Consider the following 27,205-nt stretch of genomic DNA (forward strand, 5'->3'; position numbering starts at 1 on the left):
AACAATTATAAAAATAAGAAGTTTCTTCCCTGTAACCAGAGGTTGAGTAGTTCTTTACTGGGATTTTGTCACCAGTTTTGTGGTATTGGTTTACCTTTTTTGTTTTTTTGTTTTTTGTTTTTTTTTTGGTGGAATCTTTTCCTTTCCTCTGAGATTCCTGTCGTATCATCAGAGATCTTGAAATGAGACAAATATTTATTATTATCGTATTTGATATTTTACAATGAATTTTGGTGAAGCGTAACTAAAACTCTAGGTAGAGACTGCCCTGTTTCTAAATTTAAAACCAAACATCATTTTTGATAATGCTCAGCTGATTTCACATAAAAAAGGATGCTGTGAACCTGCTCTTAATGGGCTGCTTGTGTAGTCACTACGTAATTGTGTTAGAATGCCATCCCTCAGTGTCAAACCCAATGTGAGGTCATCCCATGATACAGTATAATTCAAGTATGATCTAACTAGATTTTTACCCCATTTTGAAGTTCTTCTTTTTTTAAGTTCAAAACGTAATTCTGAATGTTACTCTGTCAGTCACTTGAGCGTAAACCATATGATTCTGCTATAAACATTTCTGCAGTTGAGATATTCTCAGAATGTATTTCTAGTGTGATGCTCGTGAGGGTACTGGTACCTTTAGTAGGGAGCTTGTGGGCTTTTGTGCTACTGTTTTATGGAAACTCCATACATCTCAGGTTACAGTCCCTCAGCTTTACTTTGATATTTGTTGTAGGAATAGAGCAAATGAATTAAGTTTATAGTTAATTATGGCTTTCTGTATTCTTTTAAGATTAACTGTAGCCATAGAAAAAATATTTTCTATATTGCAAGTATCAGTTTCTTAGAATGCAGGGCAAACTCTTTTTGTTATTTTAGCTTATTTCCTTCTATCTTCCTTCTCTCACCCTTGGAGTAGAGAGGATGTGAATTTATAACCATCGAATAAAAGTAATTTAAATTAATTAAACACAGTTAAATCAATAGGATGATATAATGAAGCAGGTGACTCTTACATCTGGGACTTTGGGTTTTGCAGACAACTCCAGATAATATGTCACTTTGTTACTAGCGTTTGAAAATTTGAAATGTCCTAGAAATAAACTTTTTTTTAACTCCGAGTTAAAATATGCATAAACACCTCGTACAGGAATGCCATGTATCTACACGGTGCTAAATGTCCCATTGATATTGGAAGTAAATTCAGGCAAAGATTTAAGGCATTTTACTGTGAGCTGGAGAAGATGATGCTAGTTTGAGTATTTGCTGATAGAAGCAGTGAGAATTAATTGTTAAATGACCTCAACATTCAGCCAGTAAACTCTACCTCACTATAGCTTATAAATATAATTGTGAGTTTACTTAATGTTATCATGGGAAATGAATTGAATACAGACAATTATAACATTAAACAGAATGACAAAATGAAATTCGGGGCTTGGTTTTAGAGTCCTACATTGGTGAGTTTCTATAGAGAGTCCTTTGGAGGAACGTGCATCTGTGTGTTAGCTGGAGATCTTGCCGTAATCATTGAGTGGCGAAACTAGGCTATAACTTCAACATCAGTTGTAATTACAGTTGTCCTTCTTTAAAAATATCTTTTAAAAAAAATGGGTAGTTTACCAGCGGCAACAAATATTTGAAATTAATTTAATGTTTAATATTATGAAAAAATACAACCTCTTCCTTTAAATGAGTGAGTTATTTTATACTCCACTGTGTCATCTTTTATTTCTTTCTCTAGAATGAGTCCATGAATCTTGATACTCCATTCAGAATGTTTTAATAATGAACTATTTTCCATTTGCTTCTTTATTTTCTTTTCTGTCATAAGTTATTAGTTAAAGAAGAGAAATCCAGGCTCTGTAAGGCCTAATCCCAAAATATATGCGAAGCTTGGCAGAACTACTCTTTCTTTCCCCTGTGGTTGAGAGATAGTGATGAAGATGGCTTTGTGAAAAGGCCTAGCAAAAAAATATTGCCTCAGTCTTATACAAAATGGAACCAGCATCAAGAAATGCTAAGTGTTAACCCCTATTTACCCCTCTATGGGATTTTGATTTATTTACTTGAGAAAATTGAGCATACAATCTAGCATACACATTTTGCTGTACTTTAAAAATTATGTTTAATATGATAAAATACCTCAGTAGCAAGTGTAGCTGTAGGATCCCTCATGGTTTGGCTGAGCAGAAAGTCCACCCTACAGACCCTGCTCAGCTCCCTTTACAGAGGTAGAGGCTAGGAGGGAATACCAGTGAGAATCCAGCAGGAATTCACCTGGGGTATCTGACAAGCTCTGCCTTAGTGCTCTTTGGAGGATTGCCCCACACTTGCTAGGCAGATGTCTTTGGAATCTTAGAACTAGGTGTTATCCTACCCAGATTCCTCCTTGGACAAATGAAGGAGCCAGTGGCCCTAGAGTTTGTCAAACTGCTGGTTAGTGACTGACCCAAAAGTCCTTTCCGAATGATAAATTTTAGAGTGTGTTAATTTTAAAACGAATGGCTTATGTTGTCTTGCCGTAATGTCTGATAATATTTGCAAGGTTTTCTCCAGATGAGAAACTCTTCTTATAAGAGTGCATGTGGTTTGATTTATAACTATGCCTTTATTTGTTACTGCTTTGCTAAATCATGAATCTGCCCAAATAGATTGACATCCATCTATTAAGTTTTTGTACCACGTGTTTATTTTTGTAAAAACCTGTCAAGACACAAACACTTAGCTCCTTATGGATCTGAAGTTGGTCACTTTGTTACTCTCCCTTTTTTCAGTGGATGTGGTTGGATAAGGTGGGCGTTGTATTTTGAACTGCAAGTAAGGAGGAGAGAATAAATCAGGCTTGGGGACAAGAAAGCCTGTGGTCATGAGAACATTGAGAGTATGGATTCAGGAGGTAAAAGGGTAGTTAAATAAACATTTTGATTTATAATAAGGCATTTCATTTTCATTTTAGTTTTCCCTGAAGTTTTAGAAATTTAACTTAAGAACTGGATAAATATATATACACTCAGTATAAGGATAGATTCATTTTGTTAAAACTACCATAAGTAAAAGGTCAGTTATTACTTCTTTCAGCCTAATATGTTTCTTCTAAAAATGTTCAGGTCATATATTCCTGAGAAATTTTAATCTGATATGTACATTTTTCCCCACCCCTTCTCTATCATACAGGCGCACGTGCACACACTCACACGCTCACGCATCATAACTCTCACATTATTAAGGCAGTGGGTCACTTTCTACTTCTATTTAAGCTCTAAGCTCAAGTCCTACATGAAGTGAGTGGGGATTGTCATTTTTATTTTCAAGTGGCAAAATATACATAAGATATATTTAGGTTTGAACGTTCCATTTAGAAGTCATATTGAGTAGCATCGTTTTTCCTTTTCCTTGACAGCATCTAAGGATCTAATATATGTCAGATTTTTTTATTAGGTATTGGCAAAATAGGTAAACCATCCTGCCCGCCCTCCTGATGCTTACCATTTAATAATACTGATTATATGAAACTTGACAGTCATTGCCATAAACATTAAATGAACCTCTGTGGTCAGTTGATTTCCAGTCTATGTGATGCATACCATCAGAGCAACAGTTTAAAAATTCCCTATCAGGGGGATCCCTGGGTGGCTCAGCAATTTAATGCCTGCCTTCGGCCCAGGGTGTGATCCTGGAGTCCCAGGTTTGAGTCCCACATCAGGCTCCCGGCATGGAGCCTGCTTCTCCCCCTGTCTATCTCTGACTCTCTGTCTCTATGTCTCTCATGAATAAATAAGTAAAATCTTTAAAAAAAAATTCCCTATCAGTTATGCTATGTGTATTTTAAACTGCACTTTGCATTATTGTTTTATAATTTTTAGACTAAAATGACATTTCTGAAAAATTTTAAATAAACATTAGTAATCACTTGTCTTAAGAATATCTGACATCAATATTCATATTTTGTACTTCATGTGAGAGTCTAACCCTATGAAATTTATTCACATATTCACATACTTATTCAAAAATATGTATTGACAGTCTGCTGTGTGACGGGCATCCTATTTCTTATGTAGTAATAAGAATGATATGCTTTCATATTTGAAATAGTAATAATTTTTATTTACTTTGATGTATCATGAGCAAGTCTGTCACCCTAAGCAGTATATAGTTTGTATCCCATTCTCAGTTGAGGAAATCTGAGACATAGAGTGTTTAAATGAGTACTAATAGTCACACATCTGGTAAAGCAGAGGGATGAGAATTCATACCCAGAGCCTGTGAACTTAATCCAGTATCCTCCTTGGTCACATATAGATGGGCTTTTTTTTTTTTTTTTTAAGGCTTTCTCAAATTAATTTGATGTATTTTATAAAATACTTCCATCTCCCTGAAATATTGGTAACTACTTAAGTTTTCCAATTGTGTTTATTCTCACTGCTGAAATTTTTCTTTAGCATATGAGATTTGATTCTTTTGTTTGTACACTGACTTGTGTTATTAAAAGTATAGTTGTTTCTTGCCCCTAGTTTAGAAGTGAGAGGGTAGTTCAGACCACAGGGACTGACTTCTGGGATAACTTGGTATTTGAGAGGTTCCAGAAAGTTTGAGTTTAGCAGTTCTATGGCAGTTCCTTTCTTGCCCATCCTGATACATCCTTCTGGATCAGTAAGTATAACTAAGCTACTAGCCTTTTGATTTGAGTCTCAGGGCAGTGTTAGGCATTTACATTGGAAACATTGGGCAGTTGAATTTTTTGAATCTATTTGCAAGTAGGGACTTTAGTCAGCCACTGACCTGATATGATGGATGAGGATGTAACTGGCCAGCTCCATTTAAAAATAGAGCATTTCCTGTTTGAGATGTGCTTGTAGGATTTTGTACTTGCCCCTTCCTGATGTAATCCATAAATCTTGTTAAATATGTATCCTTTTTTTAAATTACAAAACTTTTCCCAACCCTTACCCTACTGACCATAAAGGAATCCGAGGTTATGAACATCTGCTTTGCCAGGCACTGATGTTCTTGATACTGATTGGATTTTATTACCATTTTCAGCAATTGTATTCATAGTGAGATCCATAAAGGAAATGGTAAACCAGTCTTATTATATGGTTAGTGTGAATTGCTGATAATTGTTTCTGTCTTCTTTTTTGAACCAGTTAATTCTCTGTCATATTAGTTATCTGCTTTGTGTTAATACTAATATATATAGAATCTACAATAGAAGAATAAAAATGTTCTCCAAATTTTGCAAGTTTTCCTTTTTGAATCTCATATATCAGGCTCGTTTTTAGCTGATTTAGATATATAAGGATTTTACTGTTAGCTTGAAGTTCGCTCTCTGTAACCTTTCAGATATATTAATCAAAAAAGCCAAACTTAATAAAGCATCTAACTTAAAATGGATTGATCTCAAATATTTTATAGCTACTATCTTTTCACAATAGTAAAACATAAAAGAGTTTAAGCCATGCCAATTTAGAGAGTGCTTAACAATGTGTAAGTACTCCATTTTCACTTAATAGATTTTTACCTGTGCTTTGTTTTAGATCTGAACAGGTTTCCTTTGACCTCAAAATCACTAATGCAAGGAAAATTACCATATCATGAGAGCATTTCCCCTATTTTTTTCCGACTTGCAGAATAATAAATACTGCCAAGGTTTAGAAGTAGACAAGACCTGGAGAAAGCCTACCAAATGCTATTTTCTAATTGTTTTTTTAAAAAGTTAACCAAATCATGCTAATCAATCTGATTTTCTTGCTAAAATAGAGCTAGTTTTAGAGTGCTTTTTGAGTGTCTTTTTTGCACAATTACTACTTAAATTTCTAGTTGGGCTCTATCTGGATTTGCTTTTTAAACCTGCTTTATTTCATGTCAGATTTGGCCAAACACATTCGTAAACAAATAAACAAAAGACCTTAAATTCATAATAATCAAAACAAACAGATACACGCACCCATTTTTTTTTTCCTGTTTCATTGGAAACTGCTTGATCATAACGTGCTCCGAGTATAAAAAACATAAGAGAGCCTTTAACATAACAGGAGAGAGCCTCAGCCCGGCTCTGCAGCTCATTGCCAATTGAAGTAAGGAACGCTCTGGCTGTTGGGACTTTTAAATCTAGACTTAAAAGTTATTTGTTCTGTTTAGCATTTTTAAAATGATTCTATTAGGAATTGTATGTGCTTCAGTTTTAATTTTAACTCATAATGATTGTAAAGCACCCTGGGATGCTTGCATGAAGGGCGCTTCAGAAATGTAAGATTGTATTGTGTTCTAATATGCAGTATTATTATGGGGTGCTCGAGTTTCATCGTGGACAATTCATAAGGTTGCAGAATTCCTCATTGTAGAGAAGGTAGCTGACTTCCTTCAATAGTTTTTTTTTTCTTTCATTTTTACGCTAAAACTTTATCCTTTTTAGCCATCATCTTTTTCTTTCTTCTTGAAAAATATTATCTTTTATTGCAATATTTTCCCATAAAAATGCTAACCTAATTTAGTTTACTCAAAGGGATTAAAGATGCAAACCAGATGATAGATTGAAAGTGAAGAAAAGATTAACACTTTGTTAGCACTATTTGAGATCTCATTCTTAGCCAAATGAGAAAGAAGAGAGAGGACTTCGTCATTGGGTACCACTGATTCTCCTAGGTTTGTTCTTTCTATTGTCAATCCAGTATTTGTTCCCAGGCAGTTAAAAACTGTGGAGCTACCTGAAACAAGTATTAACTTGATGAGCCGTCACAATAGGATTTCCAGAGAGGTATTGAAACTCCTGGGTTATGTTGACATAGGACAGAGCTTGATTTCGTTTTCTTTTTATTTCTTAATGGAACTATTTCTCAAAGTGATATATTTCTTCAACTTCATTCTGTCACTTTTATGTGAGTCTTTGTATGTCCTTGCTTTTTGCTGTCGCTTTAATGAGTGAGCTTGTAGCATTCATTACCTAGGAGTCAAGAATGTGAGCTCTGTCATCACCAGCTGTGTCAGCTCTGGGAAGTGACTCTCCATGCCTCAATTCCCTTATCTATAAAGTAGGAAGAGAATAGTACTGATTTTTCAGGATTGTTATGAGAATTATGTGAATTAATACGTGTTAAATATATAGAACAGTTCTTAATTGTTAAAGTGTACCATAACTTTGGCTGTTTTTCTGCAACAATGGGGATTGAGAGGTTGAAATTTCACTTGGGAGGTGCTGCATAGTTTAAGAAACTGCTGCTCTATAAAAGATTTTAATTACCTTTTTTGGAAACAACCAAGAACTTCTCGTGTGTAGAAAAATCAAAGGACTGTGTTATGGTCCATTCTCATCGGTGAAGACCACTTTTAGCATCATCCTTTGAATCCTTATAAAGTTCCTATGAATTTTAAGATGGAAGTGGGGGAAGGCTAAACTTTGCACTTTAAATGCTCATTTGTAAGTTTAGTAAATAAGGTACTCTTAGATTAGACAATGTCCAGAGAGGATAAAGATGCCTAAGGAGACTGTCAACTGGGTGGGAGTTTGTCTGGTGTCCTTTTCTTGAACTCCTCTCATCCTTACTTCCTGCACTCAGGGCTCCATCCTGTCTTTGTGGATTCATCATAGTACTTTCCATACTATTCTGAGATTATGTGCAGACTCACTGGGCTCGATTTGCATTGTGATTAACTGTCACAAAGGGCCTAAGTCTGATTCATCACTGCAGTTGTGAATCTTGGCACACAGTAGGATCTCAGGAATATTCATGGAGCTGTCATAGCCTCATGGGATTAATTTCATGAACCAATAAACTACATCAGAAGTTTTTTTAGTAGTATTTTATAGATACTCTGGTCTGTAGTATTCCACTGTACAAAATATTTTTCTTATTTTACTTAATTCTGAATTTTCAATTAATATAACCAAGAGCAATTACTTCTGAATTTTTCTCTAAGTAACTTGTTATCCTAGGCTGTCCCGTCTTTTTGCTTATGTTGTGATAGTCTCGGATATATGTACAAATCTATATGTTTGTAAGCAGAACAGTGGTCTTAGAGGTGAGGTACAAGGGACCCAGAGATGGAAAAAATGCTGTGAAAGACCTAATTACATGTCACTGTTAAGCACAATCTTTTGAAATATATTTATATGCATGTTTAAAATTTTTCTTCTGTAATCTAATGTATATTTCAGCACAGCTAATACTTTTCATCTTGGCTCAGTTGTGTTATATTTGAGGTCCATGCTTTTTTACTGTTAGTTCCATTTGCCCATTTCTCATATTTAAAAAATAATATAAAGAAAGAAAATTTCAATAGCAGAATTAAATGATTTATATACAAAGATATTGATGCTGCCAACGTAGTAATGTTAACAGTCCCACCCCGTATGGGCTCACAATGTCCATTTTTCAATTGATGTTCTAAAGTCCACATTTGGCATTGCAGACTGTTTAGAGCTATAAACACATAATGTGTAAAAGTCACCTGTATAAAGGCTCCAAATCACCTAAATTTAGGGAGAGCTGCAAGTGTAGATAACTGTTCAGCCATTCCAGAATGGACCTCAGGGACTTGGTTTGTCCACCCTTCTGCATGAGCACCAGCTTAGCCAAGAGCACATACCTCCAGTGATGGACGGGGCTCATTATCTCTTGATGTCCAACCTGTGTAATACATTTTTGTCATTTTACTATAACTCCTAAAGAGATGATTACCAGTTTGTGGCAGTTTCCAAAACTGTGAAGCATTTTCATAATATTGATAAAGATAAGACAGATTAATTTGATTTTTCTGTGACCTAATCCAGATGTGACATTGGTTTATATTTATCAAGTAGATACACGAAGTCTTGGTTAACAGTAATAACTAATAAAACACAGAAATCAAGGACATGATTTAGTCTTTAGCCTCCTGTGAAATCTTGGATCATATCTGAGGAGATCCATGGACCCTGTAATGGGCTTCCAGGACTTTGTGCAGACCTAGAAGTTATAAGTTACTTTTGGGAGTATATGTGGTGAGAACTTCCAAAGGTTTCATGAGATTTCCAAAGAGAGTTTTGTGGTTCATAAAAAGCTGAAAGCTAGACTGTCTTTTCTCCCCAAGTTTCAGGTCATAGCTTAAAATCTTAATAATTTCACATGAGGGAATGCAGAGAAGGAGTATAAAATCTGTAAAGAGTTATGGAACCTAATTCTACTATAATTGACCTTTGAACAGCACAAGGTTAGCAACACTGACCCCCTGCACAGTTGAAAATCCACATACAACTTTTGACTTCTCAAAAAACTTAACAGTCTACTGTTTACCAGAAGCCTTATGGGATAACAAACAATTGATTGACACATATTGTGCACGTTACATATATTCTATACTGTGTTCTTACAATAAAGTAAACTAGAGAAAGTAAAATGTTAAGAAAATCATAAAAGAAAATATATTAGAGTACTGTAAAAACACACACACACACACACACACACAAACCTGCGTATAAATAGACCCATACAGTTCAAACTTAGGTTGTTCAAGGGTCAGCTATATTTACTTTTGAAAAAATGGATTCAAACTACTTCAGTCCCTTTACTCTGTGGCTTAACATTTTTCAAAATGCTTTATTTAGAACCCCTGGAACTGAACACAAATTTGCTATTTTTTTTTTCTGCTATGTCTAAATGCAGATACTAGACATTTCAATCTCCATAAAGGATGGGAGATCTAACTACACAAGGACCATCAGAGGAAAAAATAAACACAAGCATTTCTCAAATTTGCAAGTTGGTACAGAGTGCCTAAAATTTAGAATCTTAGGAAACAATATTTGCTGTAAAATAAGTCCTTTGATTTAGATTAATCTAGTGAAAAACTTCTGAAAACTTTATTTGGAGTGGTATGTTTAATTTAATAATGATGAGCGTATGTTTAATAATCACATTATAAGCAAGACACCACGGTGGTGGGGGGGTAGGAACTTAACCATCCTAAAAATAAAACAGTGATTGGGATATTTGCTGTGAGTACCTGCAAATGGATGATGTGTCTTACAATTCAATCTTAAATCATTGAAGAAGACCCTGTAGGATCTGTTTGGGAATACATGTAGATTTCATAGACTGTCAAAGCTGTTAGAAGGGACCTTGGAGATTATCTAGTTCAATGCCCTGCCTATTGCGCAGATGAACAAACGTAAGCCTCTATGTGCAGTTAATTTGAAAATATTACATGCACCTAGTCATAATACATCTTTTAACAAATATTTTCTAATTTAAGTGCTTTACTAACATATTAGTTAATTCGAATAAGAAGGTTTCAGTGTAGTAAGAAAGATCTAGAATAAGGTACTTCTACAAAAAGAGAGAATCTGGTCAAAAGATAGTATCCTGGCCTTATGTGAAATTACTTCAATAATGTGGAAAAACCATGTGAACTGTGAACCAACATTTCCTTTAAAAATTATGAATTGGATATTTAAATAATTAAATAAAATTTCTGTGCTTTGCAACAATTACATTTTCATCTTTAGGAAATGTAAGAAAAGTAAAACAGGTTTAGATGTGTTCTCTGTGCTTCCTTTTGTATTCTTTTGGAGCTTTGTTCTGAGATTCCATTTTTAACATGATACAAGGGTTATTTTCTGTGAAAATGCTGTTTTCAGGCACTGGGATTGATCAAGATGGCAAGAGCCATAACTATGACAACTGGAGTTTAAGTAAAATTTATAAGTGATTAGTCTCTTCTCAACAAATTGAGATTCTGAATATGCCCCAGTTGTATCTCCCAAGAGAATGGCTTAGAAAGCAATAGAGGATCCAGAGGGAAAGATTTGGGGAACATAAGCTAACATGCACAAACAGAATATTACACTTAGAAATCCTGCCATTTGCTTCTCATAAATTGAAACCCATTTCCCTTCCTTCCCACCCCCAAATACCAGATGGGGGACTACCTGTTAATTTTCAACAAATTCGCTCCATGTCACCATCTCATGTGGTGCCTTTTTTGTAGAGCTTATTTGTAGTATTCAATATCCTTTGGGATTAAAAGAAAACTCCATTTGCTGAGAATCCCTATTAAAATTGTATTTGAACATGAAGTTGATTCCATTTGATCCAAAATTAAAGTTTGACCTTTGAGCTTTTCACACGCATATAAAAAAAAAACTGCTGTGAAAATTCAGGCCATCGGCAGACAGGACATGGAGAAAGCAGAGGGACATCAGAGTATATGAAGTTACACTTCTCGAAAAATAAAAATGTAAAAGAATAGAGAGCCAGCAGTTTGACAGATTGTTCAGTAAACGCTCATTTTATTGAAAATTATAAAAAGGTGCTTAATGCCTCTGTGCCATTAATACAATACATAAAAAGGTTACTGTCAAGATTAGTGTTCCAGACCTGAAAATTAACTGTAGGGTTTTATGCATCACTCTGCATCGACTGAGAAGTTAAAGGTTTCTGTATATACATTTTACATATGCGAGCATTTATTTCAGAAAACAATTATTTTAGACTTTATGCCAAAGACATTAGCAGTAATGTGCTTTCATTTAAAACATGGACATAACAGATATATATTACAGACAAGGTAGAAACATGAAAATCGCCTTATAGAATTAAACCTGAGCAAGATTATTTCCCTTGCTGTCTCTAGAGTATTCCAATTTCAAAACATACATTCCTTCCTACAGAAAAAGATATTCAGATTCCTTAGTTGAAATTAATTAGCATTCAGAAACCAGATAGCATGTTTTTGGGTATTCATGAGATCTCTGTTTGAAAAAAATGTTTTTAACTTGTAGAAATGTGTTGCAACACACAGATGGGAAGAAAAAGAAAAAAAAATCTCTTTAGCAAGCACTGTGTGTAAAAGGAATATTACATTTTGCACGCTCCTGATTGCTCTGTGTAAACAGTTTTTGACATCTGTCTTTATAGTTTTCGAGGAGAGGAAGACTTTGTTAAAAGAATCATTTTTATACAGCAGTCACCATTTCAGTCTTGCTTTACCTGTATTATGAAAGCAGATGGTCTGCATGTCTTTTGAATATTTATAACTATCAAAAACAATCTCTTGCTATTCACCCTTAGGCTTATGAGATGTCAGGACTGTTCTGGTTGAAAAAAATCATCCTGGGTGTTTACAGAAAGAGGATTACATTAAGCTGAAATGACTATACATTTTCCAGTTTAATATTTGTCCATCAGCTGTTTAATCGTATTTAGATAATTGTGTAAATAAGATGTTGTAGCCTTTGCCCTCTCTGCTGATGGAGCCTGAAAGCTTTAAGCATGGGTGAGCCACCATTTTGTAGATGCTTTTGCTACCTCCTCCCACCTCAGTTAAACCGTCAGCAAGTCCTCAGTAAGTTTTGATCATGATATCACAGTCCTGTTTAAAAATATATATACACAGTGCACAAAAAGTCAGTATGGAGATCAGATGAAATGCTAGGGAGCTGCTGGCTTCCGGGACAGGCTGTTTAGTTTATTAGAGTATATTGTAATATGCAAATATGGTACAGCACTTCAATTACCCTTTCAAGATGACATGGCTTTCTCTTTATTCTCCATGAGCACGCAGAGCTGGGAGGGTATTTTGGAAAACTTTTGGTATAGTGGGGGTTAACTGTTTTTTGACTGGAAGCTGAGCAATCAGAGATAACAGATTTTGCTGTGGTTGGTTGATTTGGCAGAAAAGCATGAACAGTTTTGGTTTAAATGATTGAATAACCTGATTAGCATTGTTTTGGGGTGGGTTTTTTTGTTGTTGTTAAAGGCACAACAAAGCAATTTTAAGGGTAATCAGATCACTGCCTTTCCCCAGTTGCTAAACCTTTTTTTTTTTTTTTTTCCAGAAGGCCTCACCTCTCCCTAAAACCCCTTCATTGGCTACTAAGATGACCAAGTAGAAAAATAAAATAATCTTCCTTCAGTTTCTAAATGTGTTCTAAATATATACCTACCGCGTATGTTATATTCTAGTAGGGGTTTGAAAGAATATATAATATTTTGAAAAATGATATGACCTCAACCAATTCCTTATGGGGTTTTTTTGTTGTTTTTGTTTTTCACATTTGGAGACCTGCAGTATTTGAGAGCAAAGGTTCAGAATGTTCTAACTATATCTAAGTCGGGCTTTAGAAAAATTCCACCCTTACCTTTTCACAATTAGAAAGGTTATAAATAATGTATTTGGCTGAAAAGGAAGCTCAGCCTGTGGCAGATGGTATCATTCTAGAGTACTGGGGTTTCTGTGAAGATGGCATTCTTTCAGATCGGAACTTCAGCAGACTCTCAGAAAGAACCGAAGCTCTTCATAGGGAGCAGACATGTGCTTTATGGATCTTAGAAAAGCTTACAACTTGGCTCCTAGGATGAGAATATTGTGTCACACTGGGGTTATGAGACCCACAGCCAATTTCTGCCAACTTTCAGATTGCGTTTCCCAACGCTGGAAGCTGTGGCCTATTCATTGGTTGGTGCACTGTGCAGCTTTTGAACTTGGGATCTGAGCTGACTTGAGTTTGGTCAGCCTGATTATTTTATTCCCTGCACACTGACATTCTGCATAGACCGGCCACTGAATAGGAAAACTTGCGATACAAGTTGTGCCTTTTTCAAAGTGCTTTGGAGAGCTTGTATAAATAGACACCGAGAGAGAGAACTGGAATAACATAACCACCGAGCACTGCGACTTCCGAGACATCTGTGTGGATGTATTTTGAAAAACCTGGGAAGGGATCTCTTGCAAATTAATGAACAAAGTTTCTTTAAACTGAGTTCTATCATGACAGCTAAAAATGATGCATTTAAAAGATTCATGTGACAAGCTGCCATTACCTTTGACCTTTTAGGAACCAAAAAAAAAAAAAAAAAGGATTTTCTGGTAGCCTGCAGTAATGGCTAATTTCAGTGACCTTTAATCCTTTGATTGATCACCTAATATGTGCCCAGCCCTGTGGTGGGTCCAGGCCTTTTGGAGATAAGACGCAAGACTCCTAACAGCAAGAAGAGTGCTGGGGAGGTGCTACGTGCCAAGGGACACCAAGTCAGAAAGGCTTTGCAGAAGTGAGGATAACTGAACTGTGTCCTGAAGGATGTGCTGCTGTTAGCCAAAGAGGGGAGAGGGCATGCTTTGAAAATCCAAGTCAAAGAAGTGGTGTATGTCTTCCTGATGCCTGCTCCCAGTAGAGGCCAGCTTCACAAGATACTGCCAGATTGGAAAATGTTGAAACTAATGGTGGAATGCTTTTTTCCTTTGGTGTTTCTAGTTATCCCTTGACCCAACTTACAACTTAATTTACTTAGTATACTCTCTGTCCTCCATAAGAAAGTGTATTTGACTTAAAAATATATCACTTGAAAATTCTGATACTCTTCTGTTATTTAAAGCATAGTCTTTTGACTGATCTGAAATGTGATCATATAATAAAAGCCAGTGAGGAGGAGGAGGCAGAGGGTTGTCATAGTAATTAACATCTCTTAAGTCCATACTCGGGTATGTTCCCAGCTCTGTGCTAATTGCATAACATTCATCATTTTATTTATTGTCTATGTAAGTGTAGATACTATCTCTCTTTAGGTCATTATTTTTCTAGTAACTTGCCTAGTGCTTGGCACCTAGTAGGAGTTCAGTCGATATATACCAAAGGAATGAAAGAGACTACCTGAATGAATGGATTCTCAGAACAATCCTATGAAGTGAGTGCTGCCATGATTCCCATTTAGTAAGGGGGATTATGATAGAATGAGAGTCAGTTACCTTGCACTAGGTCATATTGCCAATGTGCTACACATTTTGGACTTGAATGCAGATTTAACTATTCTCTTTCATCAGATGAATATTTAGTATGTGTTTAGTATATGTCAGACATTTGTACTGGAAAAGAATATGGAGCCCCAGAGCTGCATAAACTCACAACTTATTGTAGTCTGTTTAGACCAGAGTCTTTTGATTGACATAAGAATCCCAGGCATCTCTCCTTAAAAACATGGATTTTGGTCTGCCTACGCCCTACATATCCCCATCCTCTAGGAAAAATAATATCCTCCCTCTTGACTTTGTTATTTGTGTTATGCAAGTAATAGGTGTTTCTTTATGATTCTCTCGGTTTAAGAATCAGTATTGAATATGATCTTTGAAATGCCATGTGCCCCAAAGATTTTGAAATCTCTTTCTTACCCTTGAAACTGATAGTGTAGTCAGATGCCATACTTGATTCTCAATAGGGATTTTACCACACACAGAAAATGTCCTCATGCAGTGGCCACATGAGCAGTTTAGTTGTACAGATTACTGCATGTTGTTCCAAAAAAAACAGAGCTTACCTCAAGTTACCTGAATTATGGAATATTTCCCGGCCCCCTGAAAGCACAGAAAGTCAGAGAATTTAAATAGTGGCATTGGCATGTGTCATAACCTGCGGATTAGCTTTTTGATTTACGTCTTGCTTAGGCTAATATTTACATTAATCAGAGTTTCTTAAGCACACACCACTTGACAGAGTAGAAAGCATCCAGAAAGTCACTTAAGGACAGAGCCTTCCAAGTTAGGGTTAAACTAGGGCAGGAGGAAGCTTTGATGATCATGCACATATGGATATTATTTTCCACATATGGATAATAATGAACTACATAGCACTATTACATATGGGCTGTAATGTTATAAAAATATTTCAGATGGGTTGTTTTTCCACATACCATGTAGTCTTCCTTTTGTCCCCCCATATATTTTCCACTGTTGGTCTACTGAATCACATTAAATTGAAGTGATCCATTTATGTATCTGTCTTACTAACAGATGGTGAACTTCTTATAGGCAGAGGCTGTGTCTTAATCTACTTTTGTATCCCTCGTACCTGCCAGGCACATAGTAGGTGTGCGGCAAAACGCAAATTTCATATACAGAACTCATGGCAAACTGAAATAGACTGAATGTTTGTCAGAGCCCTTAGTAAAATTTAGAGAATTCCCATACATTTCTGAAAACTAAGACATAAACTACATCTAAAACTTATATGTAGTATTATATTGACATTTAAGAAACTGCCAAAATGTCTAGGAATAAGAGTAATAATTTTTTAAAAATTGGACCAAAGTGGAAGAATATCACCTGTCATCCATTTGCAAAATCACCATTATCCATCAGCAATCTCAATAGTTTTATTAATGTCTGACTTTATTGATCCATTATTACAATAGAGTAAGTATGATTGAAGCTGACGGATTGTTAACTGGATCAGGTAATCTGGCTCTGGTTTTGGCAACCTTGCTAAGTATCTTTTTGTAGTCTGGACTAAGAGAGGCTCTTAGTAAAATTGCAAGCTACTGGATTAATGGCAGAGAATCACAAGCATATGAAGAATGTCTTTTTAGAGGAATAAAATGTGAAAATGACTATAATAAAGTAGAAAGTGTCCAAAAAAGGAGGAGAAAAAAAAAAAAGAAAAAAAATGACAGTGCCTCTTAGGAAAGATAGCCATGTTTTACATAAATAATATAATTCTGGATTATCCTTCACTGGAGGTTCTTCAAAGATCCCCAGGAGCTATATATTACAGGAGTGTGTTCATGTTACAAAATTAACACTGATAATCGATGTCAAAAGAATCAATAATAACCAAAAGAGCTTTAAATTAGAAGTAGCTTAAAGAAGATAATGATATAAAAATACTTTTGTCTCCAAACTGGCTTTTCTGGTTGTTCCCTGCCTCCTAAACAATGCTGCCTTCTGTAAACTATTTCACCATAGACCAACTGAAGTCTGAAATGTAAGTTCTCATGTTACTCCGCATAGGAGTAGAAGAAGGATGAGTGGTGGAAGTCTAAGTATTCCTAAAATGCAGTTGGAGATTAATTGAACTGCTTATTAGGTAACATGGGCATTAAGGTTAAAAATAACAATGAATTAAATTACTCAAATTACCATATCCAAATTTTCTGGGAAGAAAAGTGTTTGTTGAAAATGAGATTTTTTTTTTAAAAAAGCAACTCAAAAATTATTTTCATTCCTGTCTTTATTTTTATATGTTACACTGTTAACTTTGTTTTCAGGGTTTTTGTTAAAAGCAGAATAAAGACAAGTAACAAAATAGGTCATTTTCTTTTCTGTGGTATCCTTGAGAAATTTAGTAAGCGTGTAGTATGTATATTTTAAAATTTTATGGTTAGTTTGAAATTCAGAACTCAACTTTACTTGAAACTAGCAGTAAGACTATAGAATGTTTCTTTCTGTGAATGAGGATCTCTGTGAATAGTCAATTTTTTCCTCAAATATGGTTAGTTAACCTTTGAAGAGCATTACTGTAGTTAACGTACCTCCAGTTGAAACCCAAATAATAGGAGTAGAAAGTGCAAGTGGTGTTTCCTAAACTTCATGCACACTCACATCCCCTGGGGATTTTGCTAGACTACAGCACCCAGAATTATGCATTAGGTTTCCAGGTGATGCCAATATTGCTGGTCCCTGGGCCATACTTTGAATAGCAGGGATGTAGAGTATAGCTACTTAACCTCGAAGTAGTGTTTATTTGTGAATTGCAATGGTAAAGTCATCTTCACGTACTTGGATTTATTGGGATCAGTGAAAGTTTGTCAGCCTAAGAATAAATGACATTGATAGAAGTTCCCTGAATACTAGAGCAAAGTCTGTTGGTTTGATAGCTTTATCCTGGTCTCAGTGGGCTGTTGCTTTCTACTTAAATAAGCATTTGATGCGCTACTTGATGAATTTTAAGAAGTTGAGGCTTTAGGCCAGAGTGTGAAACAAATAAGTATTGGTACTCAGTTGATTAAAAAAAATACCATTTACACAATTGAAATCATTTTTGTGTTCCATCTTGTGCCGATATGTATTACAAATGTTTCCCCCCCCTCTTCGTGCAGAGTATGATTTCTTCCATTGTGAACAGCACTTACTATGCAAATGTCTCAGCAGCAAAATGTCAAGAATTTGGAAGGTGGTACAAACATTTCAAGAAGACAAAAGATATGATGGGTAAGCAAAAAACTGTTGCAGTGGTGGCTACATACCATTATGTGTCATTTGGGGGTTTATCAAAGTCACATCTAAAGCCAGGTCTTGTGATTGCCCAATTAGAGATCAATTTAGAATGTTTCTTTGAGGGTGGGGAGTGGGTATGAGTATAATGAGATAATTAAATTCAATAAATGTTTGTGTTTAAATCAGCCAAACTGACTTGGTTGTCAGACATGCAGGAAATCGAGGCGGGAGGAGGGAAGCTGTCATTTTTTAACATCTCAGTGAAGACCTAACCAGGCCTTGAATAACTAATATTAGCTGTGATTTCTCTCAGAGATAAATCATGCTTTTATGTGTTTTGTTTTTGTTTCAGAGAAAGAGAAAGTGCCTATTTTTACACCCAATTTTTAAGGAAATTAAATTGTATTTATAGTTTCCACAATTGAGATCAAGTGATTTTTATAGCTCTAATCCCCAGCCCCTCTAGATAGGCACTTCGGTGAGTGCACTGCTTTACCATCCATACCAGAGACATCATTACAACCATTTCTCAACTTTTAATTCCAGTGTAGCAGCCCATCTTTACATGTAGCTTCAGGTCAATATGCGTTATGCAGGAAATGCATTAAAAATTATCAGCAGTGTAAAACGACAGATAAAAGTTGTGTGTTGTACCTGAGCATTTAGATTATGATGTTTTTCTCCCTTTAGAGTTTGCTAGGGTTGCAAAAGCAAACACTGCGATCAAGGTTAATGTTTTAATTTCTATTAATGTTTTCTTTCACATACTTGTACCTTCCAAATAATATAGGAACGGGATGTTTAATATGCATAGCATTATGCTCTGTTTAAATCTGTTTCTCTTTCCTTCCATTGCATTCATTTAATAACAACAACAACAATAATGACTTCTCCTAAAGATTTTAAGAAACAAGAGAACCTGAATTTTGAGCATGTTTTAGCTTTTAATATTTGAAGCAAAGCCATCCATCTACCAAAACAGATTCTTTGCCTTTTATAGCTTAGAGCTGTAATGAAGACAATGCATCATTTTTGGAATAATTGCTTGAATTACTATTCCCTGTGAATGGCCCACTTGGGCTGATATCACTGGTAGAAATGGAAGGTTTCTTTCCCAATTCTTAGTTATATTTTGCATATATCAGTGATTATAGCAATATGATAAGTTCCTCTAAATATAAAGCCTGAATATTTAATAAAAAGAGAAATGATGATTAAAATCAAGCCAGAGTCTATACATGGGAAGCATGTTGTGCTATTTGGAAAAGACTCACCTATTTACATACACCAACCGTGCTCGGCCTTTGCATTTAAGAGCATCAAACCAGTCTCTTCCTTGCAACAGCAAAGCATTTGACACACTTACAGCTGACTCTCAGCCAATCCACATTAGGGACCTAGCCAAGGGAGAAGCATTCATCCTGGTGGGTGATAATAAATTGCAAAATCGTGACAGTATCACCATTGTACCAGGATGACTCCCCGCCCCTTCCTTGAAAGATTGTCTTTAGCATCTGGTAATAGCCATAGCTTCTTCAAGAAACATTTGGGTCTTAGCAAAACTGGGTACACTGGCTTGCAATACAGTAAATCATTTGCTTCATTCTCTTGCATATATGCCTGCCACACATGGTAGTTTGAATTAAATGAAGCAAACCATATAAGATACCCAGTGCTCAATACACTCAGTTATTATTACTTATCATTATGATCACTTTATTTATTATGTTGATTACTTCTTTATACGTTCATGGCTAGGTAACAATTGAACATAGATAACACGCTGTCTTTTCCCTTTCAAACCTTTTGCCGTGAGTAAAAGTTAGTATATATCATGAGAAAATACACATATATTAATTTTTTCTTTAGTGCATGTATTTTCTTAGCTCTAGTTGCTATTAAGCAATCGGTGTTCTTCTAGAAGCTGTTTTAAAATAGCCATTGCTTATAGGCCTTCTTGGAGTAATAAATAAGAGTGAATAATAGTTTGACTCCAAAACTAGTCACATAGACTTTGAAAATAATTAATTTTATGCCTTAAGTCTAAACCACATTATAAAATTAGCCCCAAAGTACCTGAAGTAGTCCCCCTGTCAAAGTTTTTAATATTGTGCAGAAGAGAAAAGTAAAAACATAGGCATCATGAAATTTTCTTAGTTTAATTGGATCTTAAATTGCCCTGTGCCTACTGTCTCTGTTTAGGAAATGGTTGGAAATCCTTATCGGTACCCATCACCATTGGCTTAACATGACTTTACTTTTGTCTGCTTTAGTTGAAATGGATAGTCTTTCTGAACTATCCCAGCAAGGGGCCAATCACGTCAACTTTGGCCAGCAGCCGGTCCCAGGGAACACAGCCGAGCAGCCTCCGTCCCCCGCGCAGCTCTCCCATGGCAGCCAGCCCTCTGTCCGGACCCCTCTACCGAACCTGCACCCTGGGCTCGTGTCAACGCCCATCAGTCCTCAATTGGTCAACCAGCAGCTAGTGATGGCTCAGCTGCTGAACCAGCAGTATGCAGTGAATAGACTTTTAGCCCAGCAGTCCTTAAACCAACAATACTTGAACCACCCTCCCCCTGTCAGTAGATCTATGAATAAGCCTTTGGAGCAACAGGTTTCAACCAACACAGAGGTGTCTTCCGAAATCTACCAGTGGGTACGTGATGAACTGAAACGAGCAGGAATCTCCCAGGCAGTATTTGCACGTGTGGCTTTTAACAGAACTCAGGTCAGTTTTCTCTTTGTAATGGTTCTCTCTCTTTTCTCTCTTCTTTCTTAACTAGTCTTTTACTAATGCTTATTCTTTTCCTCTGTGCTTACTCATATTTAATCCTTCTTGTGGCGGGACCATATTGTCTGTTCTTGCTGGTGCCCAAGTTTTGACACTCCTTTCCCAATCATAAACCTCCTTTACCAAGAAAGAACTATGTACAGATAGATCTTGACTCAGGAGCCTTGAAAGAATACATTCAATGTCAAATATATTTCAAGCTGGCATTACCTGTGCTTTTACATAATGAGATCATCGACTGGTAGTAGTAGCAGATTGAGAGAAGTTTCGTGACTTGGTCAAGGCCATTGGTAGGGCTCTGGGCTTCTAGCCTACTAGCTTTCCTGTTACCCCTGTATCAAACCTAAGTATGTAAATGTGCCTTGTTTAAGTTCCTCTACAACTTTCAGGGGAAAGAAAACCCAAAAACATTGTAGGACTCAATAGCAGTTTCTGCCATGTAATTTGAGCAGCCACTGGGAGAGGGGAGATACATATATGTATACATATGGCTTATTAACATAAAAGGTTTCTTAGCTTTGTCCTCTCTCCTCATTACATTATTGTTTGCGTTCCTCCAAACATCGTTCTTTAGATCAGAAATCAGCAAATCTTTTTTGTAATAGTCCAGATAGCAAATATTTTAGGCTTTGAGGGCCATAAGAGCTGGGTCACAGTGTAGCATGTCAAGCAGCCACGGACAGTAGGTGAGTGGATGTGAGTATCCTGGTGTTTCAGCAAAACTATTTACAAAACAGGCCCCAAGGGTAGGTTTGGCCTGTGGGCCTTAGTTTGAAGACTTCTCCCGGAGATCTACATACACCCCTCCTGTTCACACCTTTGTCCTCCTGGGCAAATACCTGTGAAGATATTATCAGCAGGGAAGATGTTTAGAGGGACCTGGAAAAAGAGTGATAATATGATATGGGAAGGCCTAAAATGAAAAGTCCAAAACAAATTCATTCTATTAAATTGTGAATGAGAGGATTTTTTTTAAAATCTCTTTTTTTGGAATTCAGTATGATATGTATAGTGTTTATTTTTGGCCCAGGCATACTAAAAAAACCAAGAGAACATGTAACTTTGATTAGAAATGAGGACATTATGTCCTTTCAACTTTCTTGTTTTACCACTGTTCTTTTGTCAATTTGTTTTTTGGCTTGACTCATACTTTCCTTTCATATTTAAGTTTTTTTGTTTATGACATGATTATAAGAATGTGATTCTGGTACGAAAATAATCTAGTATTAATTCCTTGTTGGCAGAGTTTCCATACCTAGGAGAATCCCAGCGGTGACTTATTTTTGTCTTGCCTTAACTGGATTGAAAGTTAGGAGGCCTGAAAAAGCCTTTAACTAACTGGTGTTTATTTTCACTTTCTTTATCTGTTTTTTGTTCATCATTTGTCTTTTTTAAAGAGTAGTTGTAGAAGGTTATGTTTCAAGTTAAAATTGTATGATTTTACCTAGTTCTATATTTTTACAACATAAAAAATATGTTCATTATTAGCTGGTACATTTCATGACACCATATTCAATTGAGAAGTAATTATTTTGAAAATTAAGTGAATGAATGAATCAAAAATCAGGCTTCTAGACATCCTGTTTCTGGCAGCATTCTTTATTTTTGGAAATAGCAGTAACTGCTAGTATTTCTCAGTCCTGGGCAAAAAATAGGTCTCTACATAAAAGATCAGTAAAATGCTTGTCAATTTAATTGAAAGCCCATGAAGACAACATTGACATAAACACAAATGAAATACAGATTTACTGATAAGTGTTTTAAAAATTGAACAATTTGTTATTTCTTAAAGCACTAAGGAATGTATTTTATATGGTGAAGAATGACAAGAGAGGTTAGCTGAGCGATGTGTGAAATTACTATCCATCGGCACAGTTTTTCTTCTCTTGGGTTATGATGTCACACTGTTACTCTGAAGAGTTGACCATTTGTTCTGCATTTGTTTCTCACATTGATTCCATGGATATCTCTAGGATTCGTTGCTAGAAAGAAGGCAGAATTAGAATTCACTCTCTTTATACCATATTAATCTCTTTGAAAAGATAATTATCTCTGTGGTTAACATCAAAAACAGTGGCTTAAATTTTTCTGAGGGTGGTAGGGGAATGAAAAAAGTGACAGCTTTGGTATCGAGCTTTCTTTATTAATAATTGCTAATTTAGAAAAGTTAACTACTAAAAATTATTTGGAGCCCTGGGTGATAGAGGGATTTGGGTTTAAACCTTTTTATTGGTAATTGGTATCTTCATTCAAAGTGGGAATATTGGTCATATTTGAAGCTGTTTGACTTAAATAAGAGTAATTTTCTATGTGTATTTCAGTGTTCACTTTTTGGGAACAAGCTTTTGAACATGGAAGCATACATGTGTTTTTGGTGGTCATACTTAAAAACCACACGCGCATGCACATGCGCGCACACACAGCTGCATTTATTTTAATGATTATACATTCATATGAATGCATGTAGTGTGTTTATTTCAAAGTGTATGCATTTCAATAAAAGCAGGTGCAGAGTGAGAGTGTATGGTGTGAGTGTGGAGTACGAAAATACACATGCTAATGCATATGTATAGACAAGGAGCTCTGCAGAGTTAAATCGCACATCACACATTTGTGTGCACTTATTACAATGTGCAGTTCCAACTCCAAGTTTTAAAAAATTAATGTAAAATATGTACAGCAAATGCAACATTATATGATACCATCAGATAAAGAAACTGGTACCCTATAAACAGTATGTTAAAACATTAATGTAATAGATAATGCTATCATGAATTAAGACTGTTTTAGTCATTGACAGCTCTGTGAAACTTTAAAATCCTGAATATCATGTTTTAACTCTTAACTATAGAATTTTATCATCATCCGAATTGGGTCTTCTAAAATCCCCCTCTTAAGACTTTCACACTTGACTATTAAAAAAAAAAGTTTACCTTTTCTGAAAATTTATGGTGAAATTCATATAATTCCTTGTTCTAAGGACTTTTTCCCCTTCTGAATTGATGGGCATATGTTCTTTAATTGCTACTGAAGATACCAGCTTTTAGCATATGTCATTCATTCAGTTATGCCTACTTGATGTCTTTTTAATGGAAACCTATGGCTAAAAATAATTGCCAAAGCTTCTTGATTTATACTTTTCAGTTCACTTCTCTGAACTCAAATATATTCCTTTAATGCCTTTTTTTTTTTTTTTTTTAATAAAACCCAGAGTTTAACTCTGATCCCATTCTGTGGCTTTTTTCCCTTTTTTTCTCCCCCCCCCTCCCTTGTCTTTGGCACACTTTATTTTCCAGTAAAATAAAGAATGAAGATGGATTATTCAAAACTGATAACAGTAATGGACCATCATGTAATGTTTTATTGAATTTGAGTTCTGTAAATTATGTGGTGGAGAGAAATTTGCCTGCTTAAGTATAACAGAAATTGCTACTGTGTTCCTATAATTCTTCACAGTGTAATTTAAGGAAAGTCCACTATCCATATCACTATTGAATAAAAGGTAAAAAGGTGCTATTACCCCAACGTGACAGCTCTCGTTTAGCCTCCCAAGCGACAGAGATAAATGCGTCTGCTTATAACTTACTTGGCAGGAATCCAAGGTAGTAGGTGGAGTTGAAAATAGTCTTTCACCTGGACATGTGATTAAAAATTCACAAAACAACAGAGACAGGTAGTCTTGAAGAATATTCTACGTATTTTCTTTTTAGAGAGGGAGGTTTCATGAAATCATATTTTCCTTCTGAGGGCTTTGAAGTTCCATGAAGCTGATAAAATCTATTTGAATCAGTGATTATGTTCAAAGAGGAGACAAACGGGAGGCCAGACAGGCCTTTTGTTCAGATTGGCAGTCTCTTTCGCTTATCTGCTGTTTTAAAGAATTCATAATTAGCTTTTGGAAGTACTGATAATATTTATTGAGGGTTTTTTCTTTCTTTTACAATTACTAATGAATTTTACTTGTAATAACTTGTAAACTCTTTTTGGAATGCAAAAAAGGTTTAGGAATTCATCAGTAAGTTCACTTTTTAAGTGAAAAAATTAGCATTTTCACTTAACCCCTATATCATGACAGCACAGAATAATTTTATGTTTTTATATATAAGGCACATAGTGCATTATTTGAAGATGTAAAGTCTCCATGAAAAGCAGCTCCTCATTTCCAATAAAATTAATATTCATGAGTTGTTGGTAACTTACCACGTAACACAAATTCTCAAGTTCTTTTCAGAAACAAAAATGACTGATGATTTTGTTTGATTCTGTTCAATAAATTCATTGAGAACTTATGGTGCACAGTACTGATGATATGTTTTAGTCCTGTGTTTTAGTATATTCTCTGAGATAGCAAGTAATGTACATGATGACCTTGACGGTTTTTTAGCACGAAGAAAAAATTTTAGTAATAGGTACTTCTTACTCTTCACCAGGGGGTTTACTACAAATGACCTTGACCTAAGTCTGAAGAGTATTTTTCACTATAGGAGATAGGGAACAGAGGCCATGTATATCTTAAGTCCATAAATGTACCCATTCAAATAACAACTTGAAGAGGAACAGAACATACATTCCCATAATCAAAGTGTAATAGTCATTTTACACCTAGAATTATTCTCAAGTGACATGAATTTTTGGGGGGGGGGAGTAATTAACACATTCTAATCAAAACATTTTCTAACAATATTTTCAAGCATTTCCACCAGGGGGCACTCCCCTCATTGAAAGCCTGGGCCAAAAAAAAAAAAAAAAAGAAAGAAAGAAAAAAATCCAAAGATTTCTAAAACACCTGACACTGTCTACACTGGCTGCTTTAGAGCTCTTTGAGTGTTCCAGGATTTGAAATATTGCTTTAGACCTTAACATATTGCAGGCAGAAAAATTGTACTTGCTGCAGTAGAATAATTAAGTGTAAATAAATGTTTTGCCCCTAAAACACTTTATGCACATGCTTAACTGGGAAGTCATACCAACATCAAAATATGGGTAAAGGTGATTTTAAATTTTCTCCTGAATGAACTTCTGTCTTCCACTTTAAACATGCAGGAATGACTTAGTTTCATGCTAACAAGACTTGATAGAGAATATTATTATGTATTTTTTCATGTGTTTGCTTTCCTTACTAGAGTTCTCTGCTGCCTCAAACATTTTTAATAGAGTTGATACAGTATTTTGTTACTTGAGATTTATAAATGTCTAATTTCAAATTTCTGAAATCAGTAACATCCGAAATATTTATAAGATCTCTTTTGGCCTAATCCATTTTTTTAAATTACTGAACAATTAGTGCAGATATATATCTTACGAAGTGCCATATAACTTTTCACTGAAGCCTTACCTTAAGTTAAAAATTACCATTAGAATTTACCCATGAGTAGCTTATCTTGTTCTTAATTTTTTGTCACTCATTTACAATTTTTTCCTTTTGTGGTCTGAATACACATAATTAATCTATGTAGTAAATATTTATCAGACACTTACGTGGTAGGCATTGTACTGGGATGACAAAATGAATATTAGGTTATTATGCTCAAGGAATTGATAACATTGTATTTATACTATATACATTTCTGTCTCTTGATTTCTGTGTAGTTCATATATATTACTTTTCTGAGAACATCTTTTAATATATAACATTTGGTGGTGAAAATTAGAGAGCAAGGACTATTTTTTTATACCTCTTTTCAAGCATTTTTTTGAGACCTGTATTTTTCAGTTTCAATGTGACACATCAGAAACACAGTCAATCTAATTAGTTGGCCTTGTGCAAATTAAATAGCTGAATGATTGACTGCCTGTTTGACTGAATTTTAGTTAAATTGACTAGATGTTTTATTCTTGTATAAACACAGTTGCAGCATTACTTGTCAGTCTTATGAATGAAAGGACACGCACCCTTCATTCTTCAGTCACATTTTTTAATGGTGAAACTGAAAGTTCGGGTCCACTTTCTAGGTTTCGGATGCAGAGACCAAGTGAGAAACTAAAATTTACTCTCAGCCCCTGAGCCTATTTGAAGGTTCCTTTTAATAGCAGCCTATTAATTATTTTTAAAGTGGTCAGTGCTTTTATACTATCTGCACCTCAGTGTTATAGTTGGGCAGTTATCCCTGAGGAATTAGGAACAAAACTAGGTTTGCACTTACAGGAAATCATGAAAAAAAAATCCAAATGTTATCATCTTTAGGTTCAGTCATTTTGATATGACACTTTGCCTCTCCTTCCCCAAATATTCCCTTTCACCGTTTCTGCAGGGTTATTGGAAAGTGAAATTTGCAAATGACAGATCTGGACATTTTATTTGGAGCTATCTTGTGATAAACTGATATTCTGGCTAAATGTAGAAAGCAAATGTGTTTTGGTATTCCAGGCATTATTTCATGTGCAAGATGGAAGAGGTAAAAGCTGCTCAGCTCTTATCAAATGGGCAGAACATTATTGTGATCCTTCTATTTCATG

At 35.4% G+C, this 27,205-nt stretch overlaps 1 protein-coding gene across 7 annotated transcripts in view; it reads left to right on the forward strand.

The window, feature by feature from the left end:
* The window catches only part of SATB1 (SATB homeobox 1), a 101,756-nt gene that overhangs the window by 30,367 nt on the left and 44,184 nt on the right, over positions 1-27,205 (forward strand). For all 7 annotated transcript variants that reach the window (XM_038570741.1, XM_038570743.1, XM_038570742.1 and 4 more), the window contains 2 exons: positions 17,841-17,952; positions 20,232-20,686. In XM_038570741.1, the coding sequence (XP_038426669.1) occupies positions 17,841-17,952; positions 20,232-20,686 (567 nt within the window). The remainder of the gene's footprint in view (positions 1-17,840; positions 17,953-20,231; positions 20,687-27,205) is intronic.

This window comes from Canis lupus, chromosome 23 (genome assembly GCF_011100685.1).
Source record: "Canis lupus familiaris isolate Mischka breed German Shepherd chromosome 23, alternate assembly UU_Cfam_GSD_1.0, whole genome shotgun sequence".
NCBI lineage: Eukaryota > Metazoa > Chordata > Mammalia > Carnivora > Canidae > Canis > Canis lupus.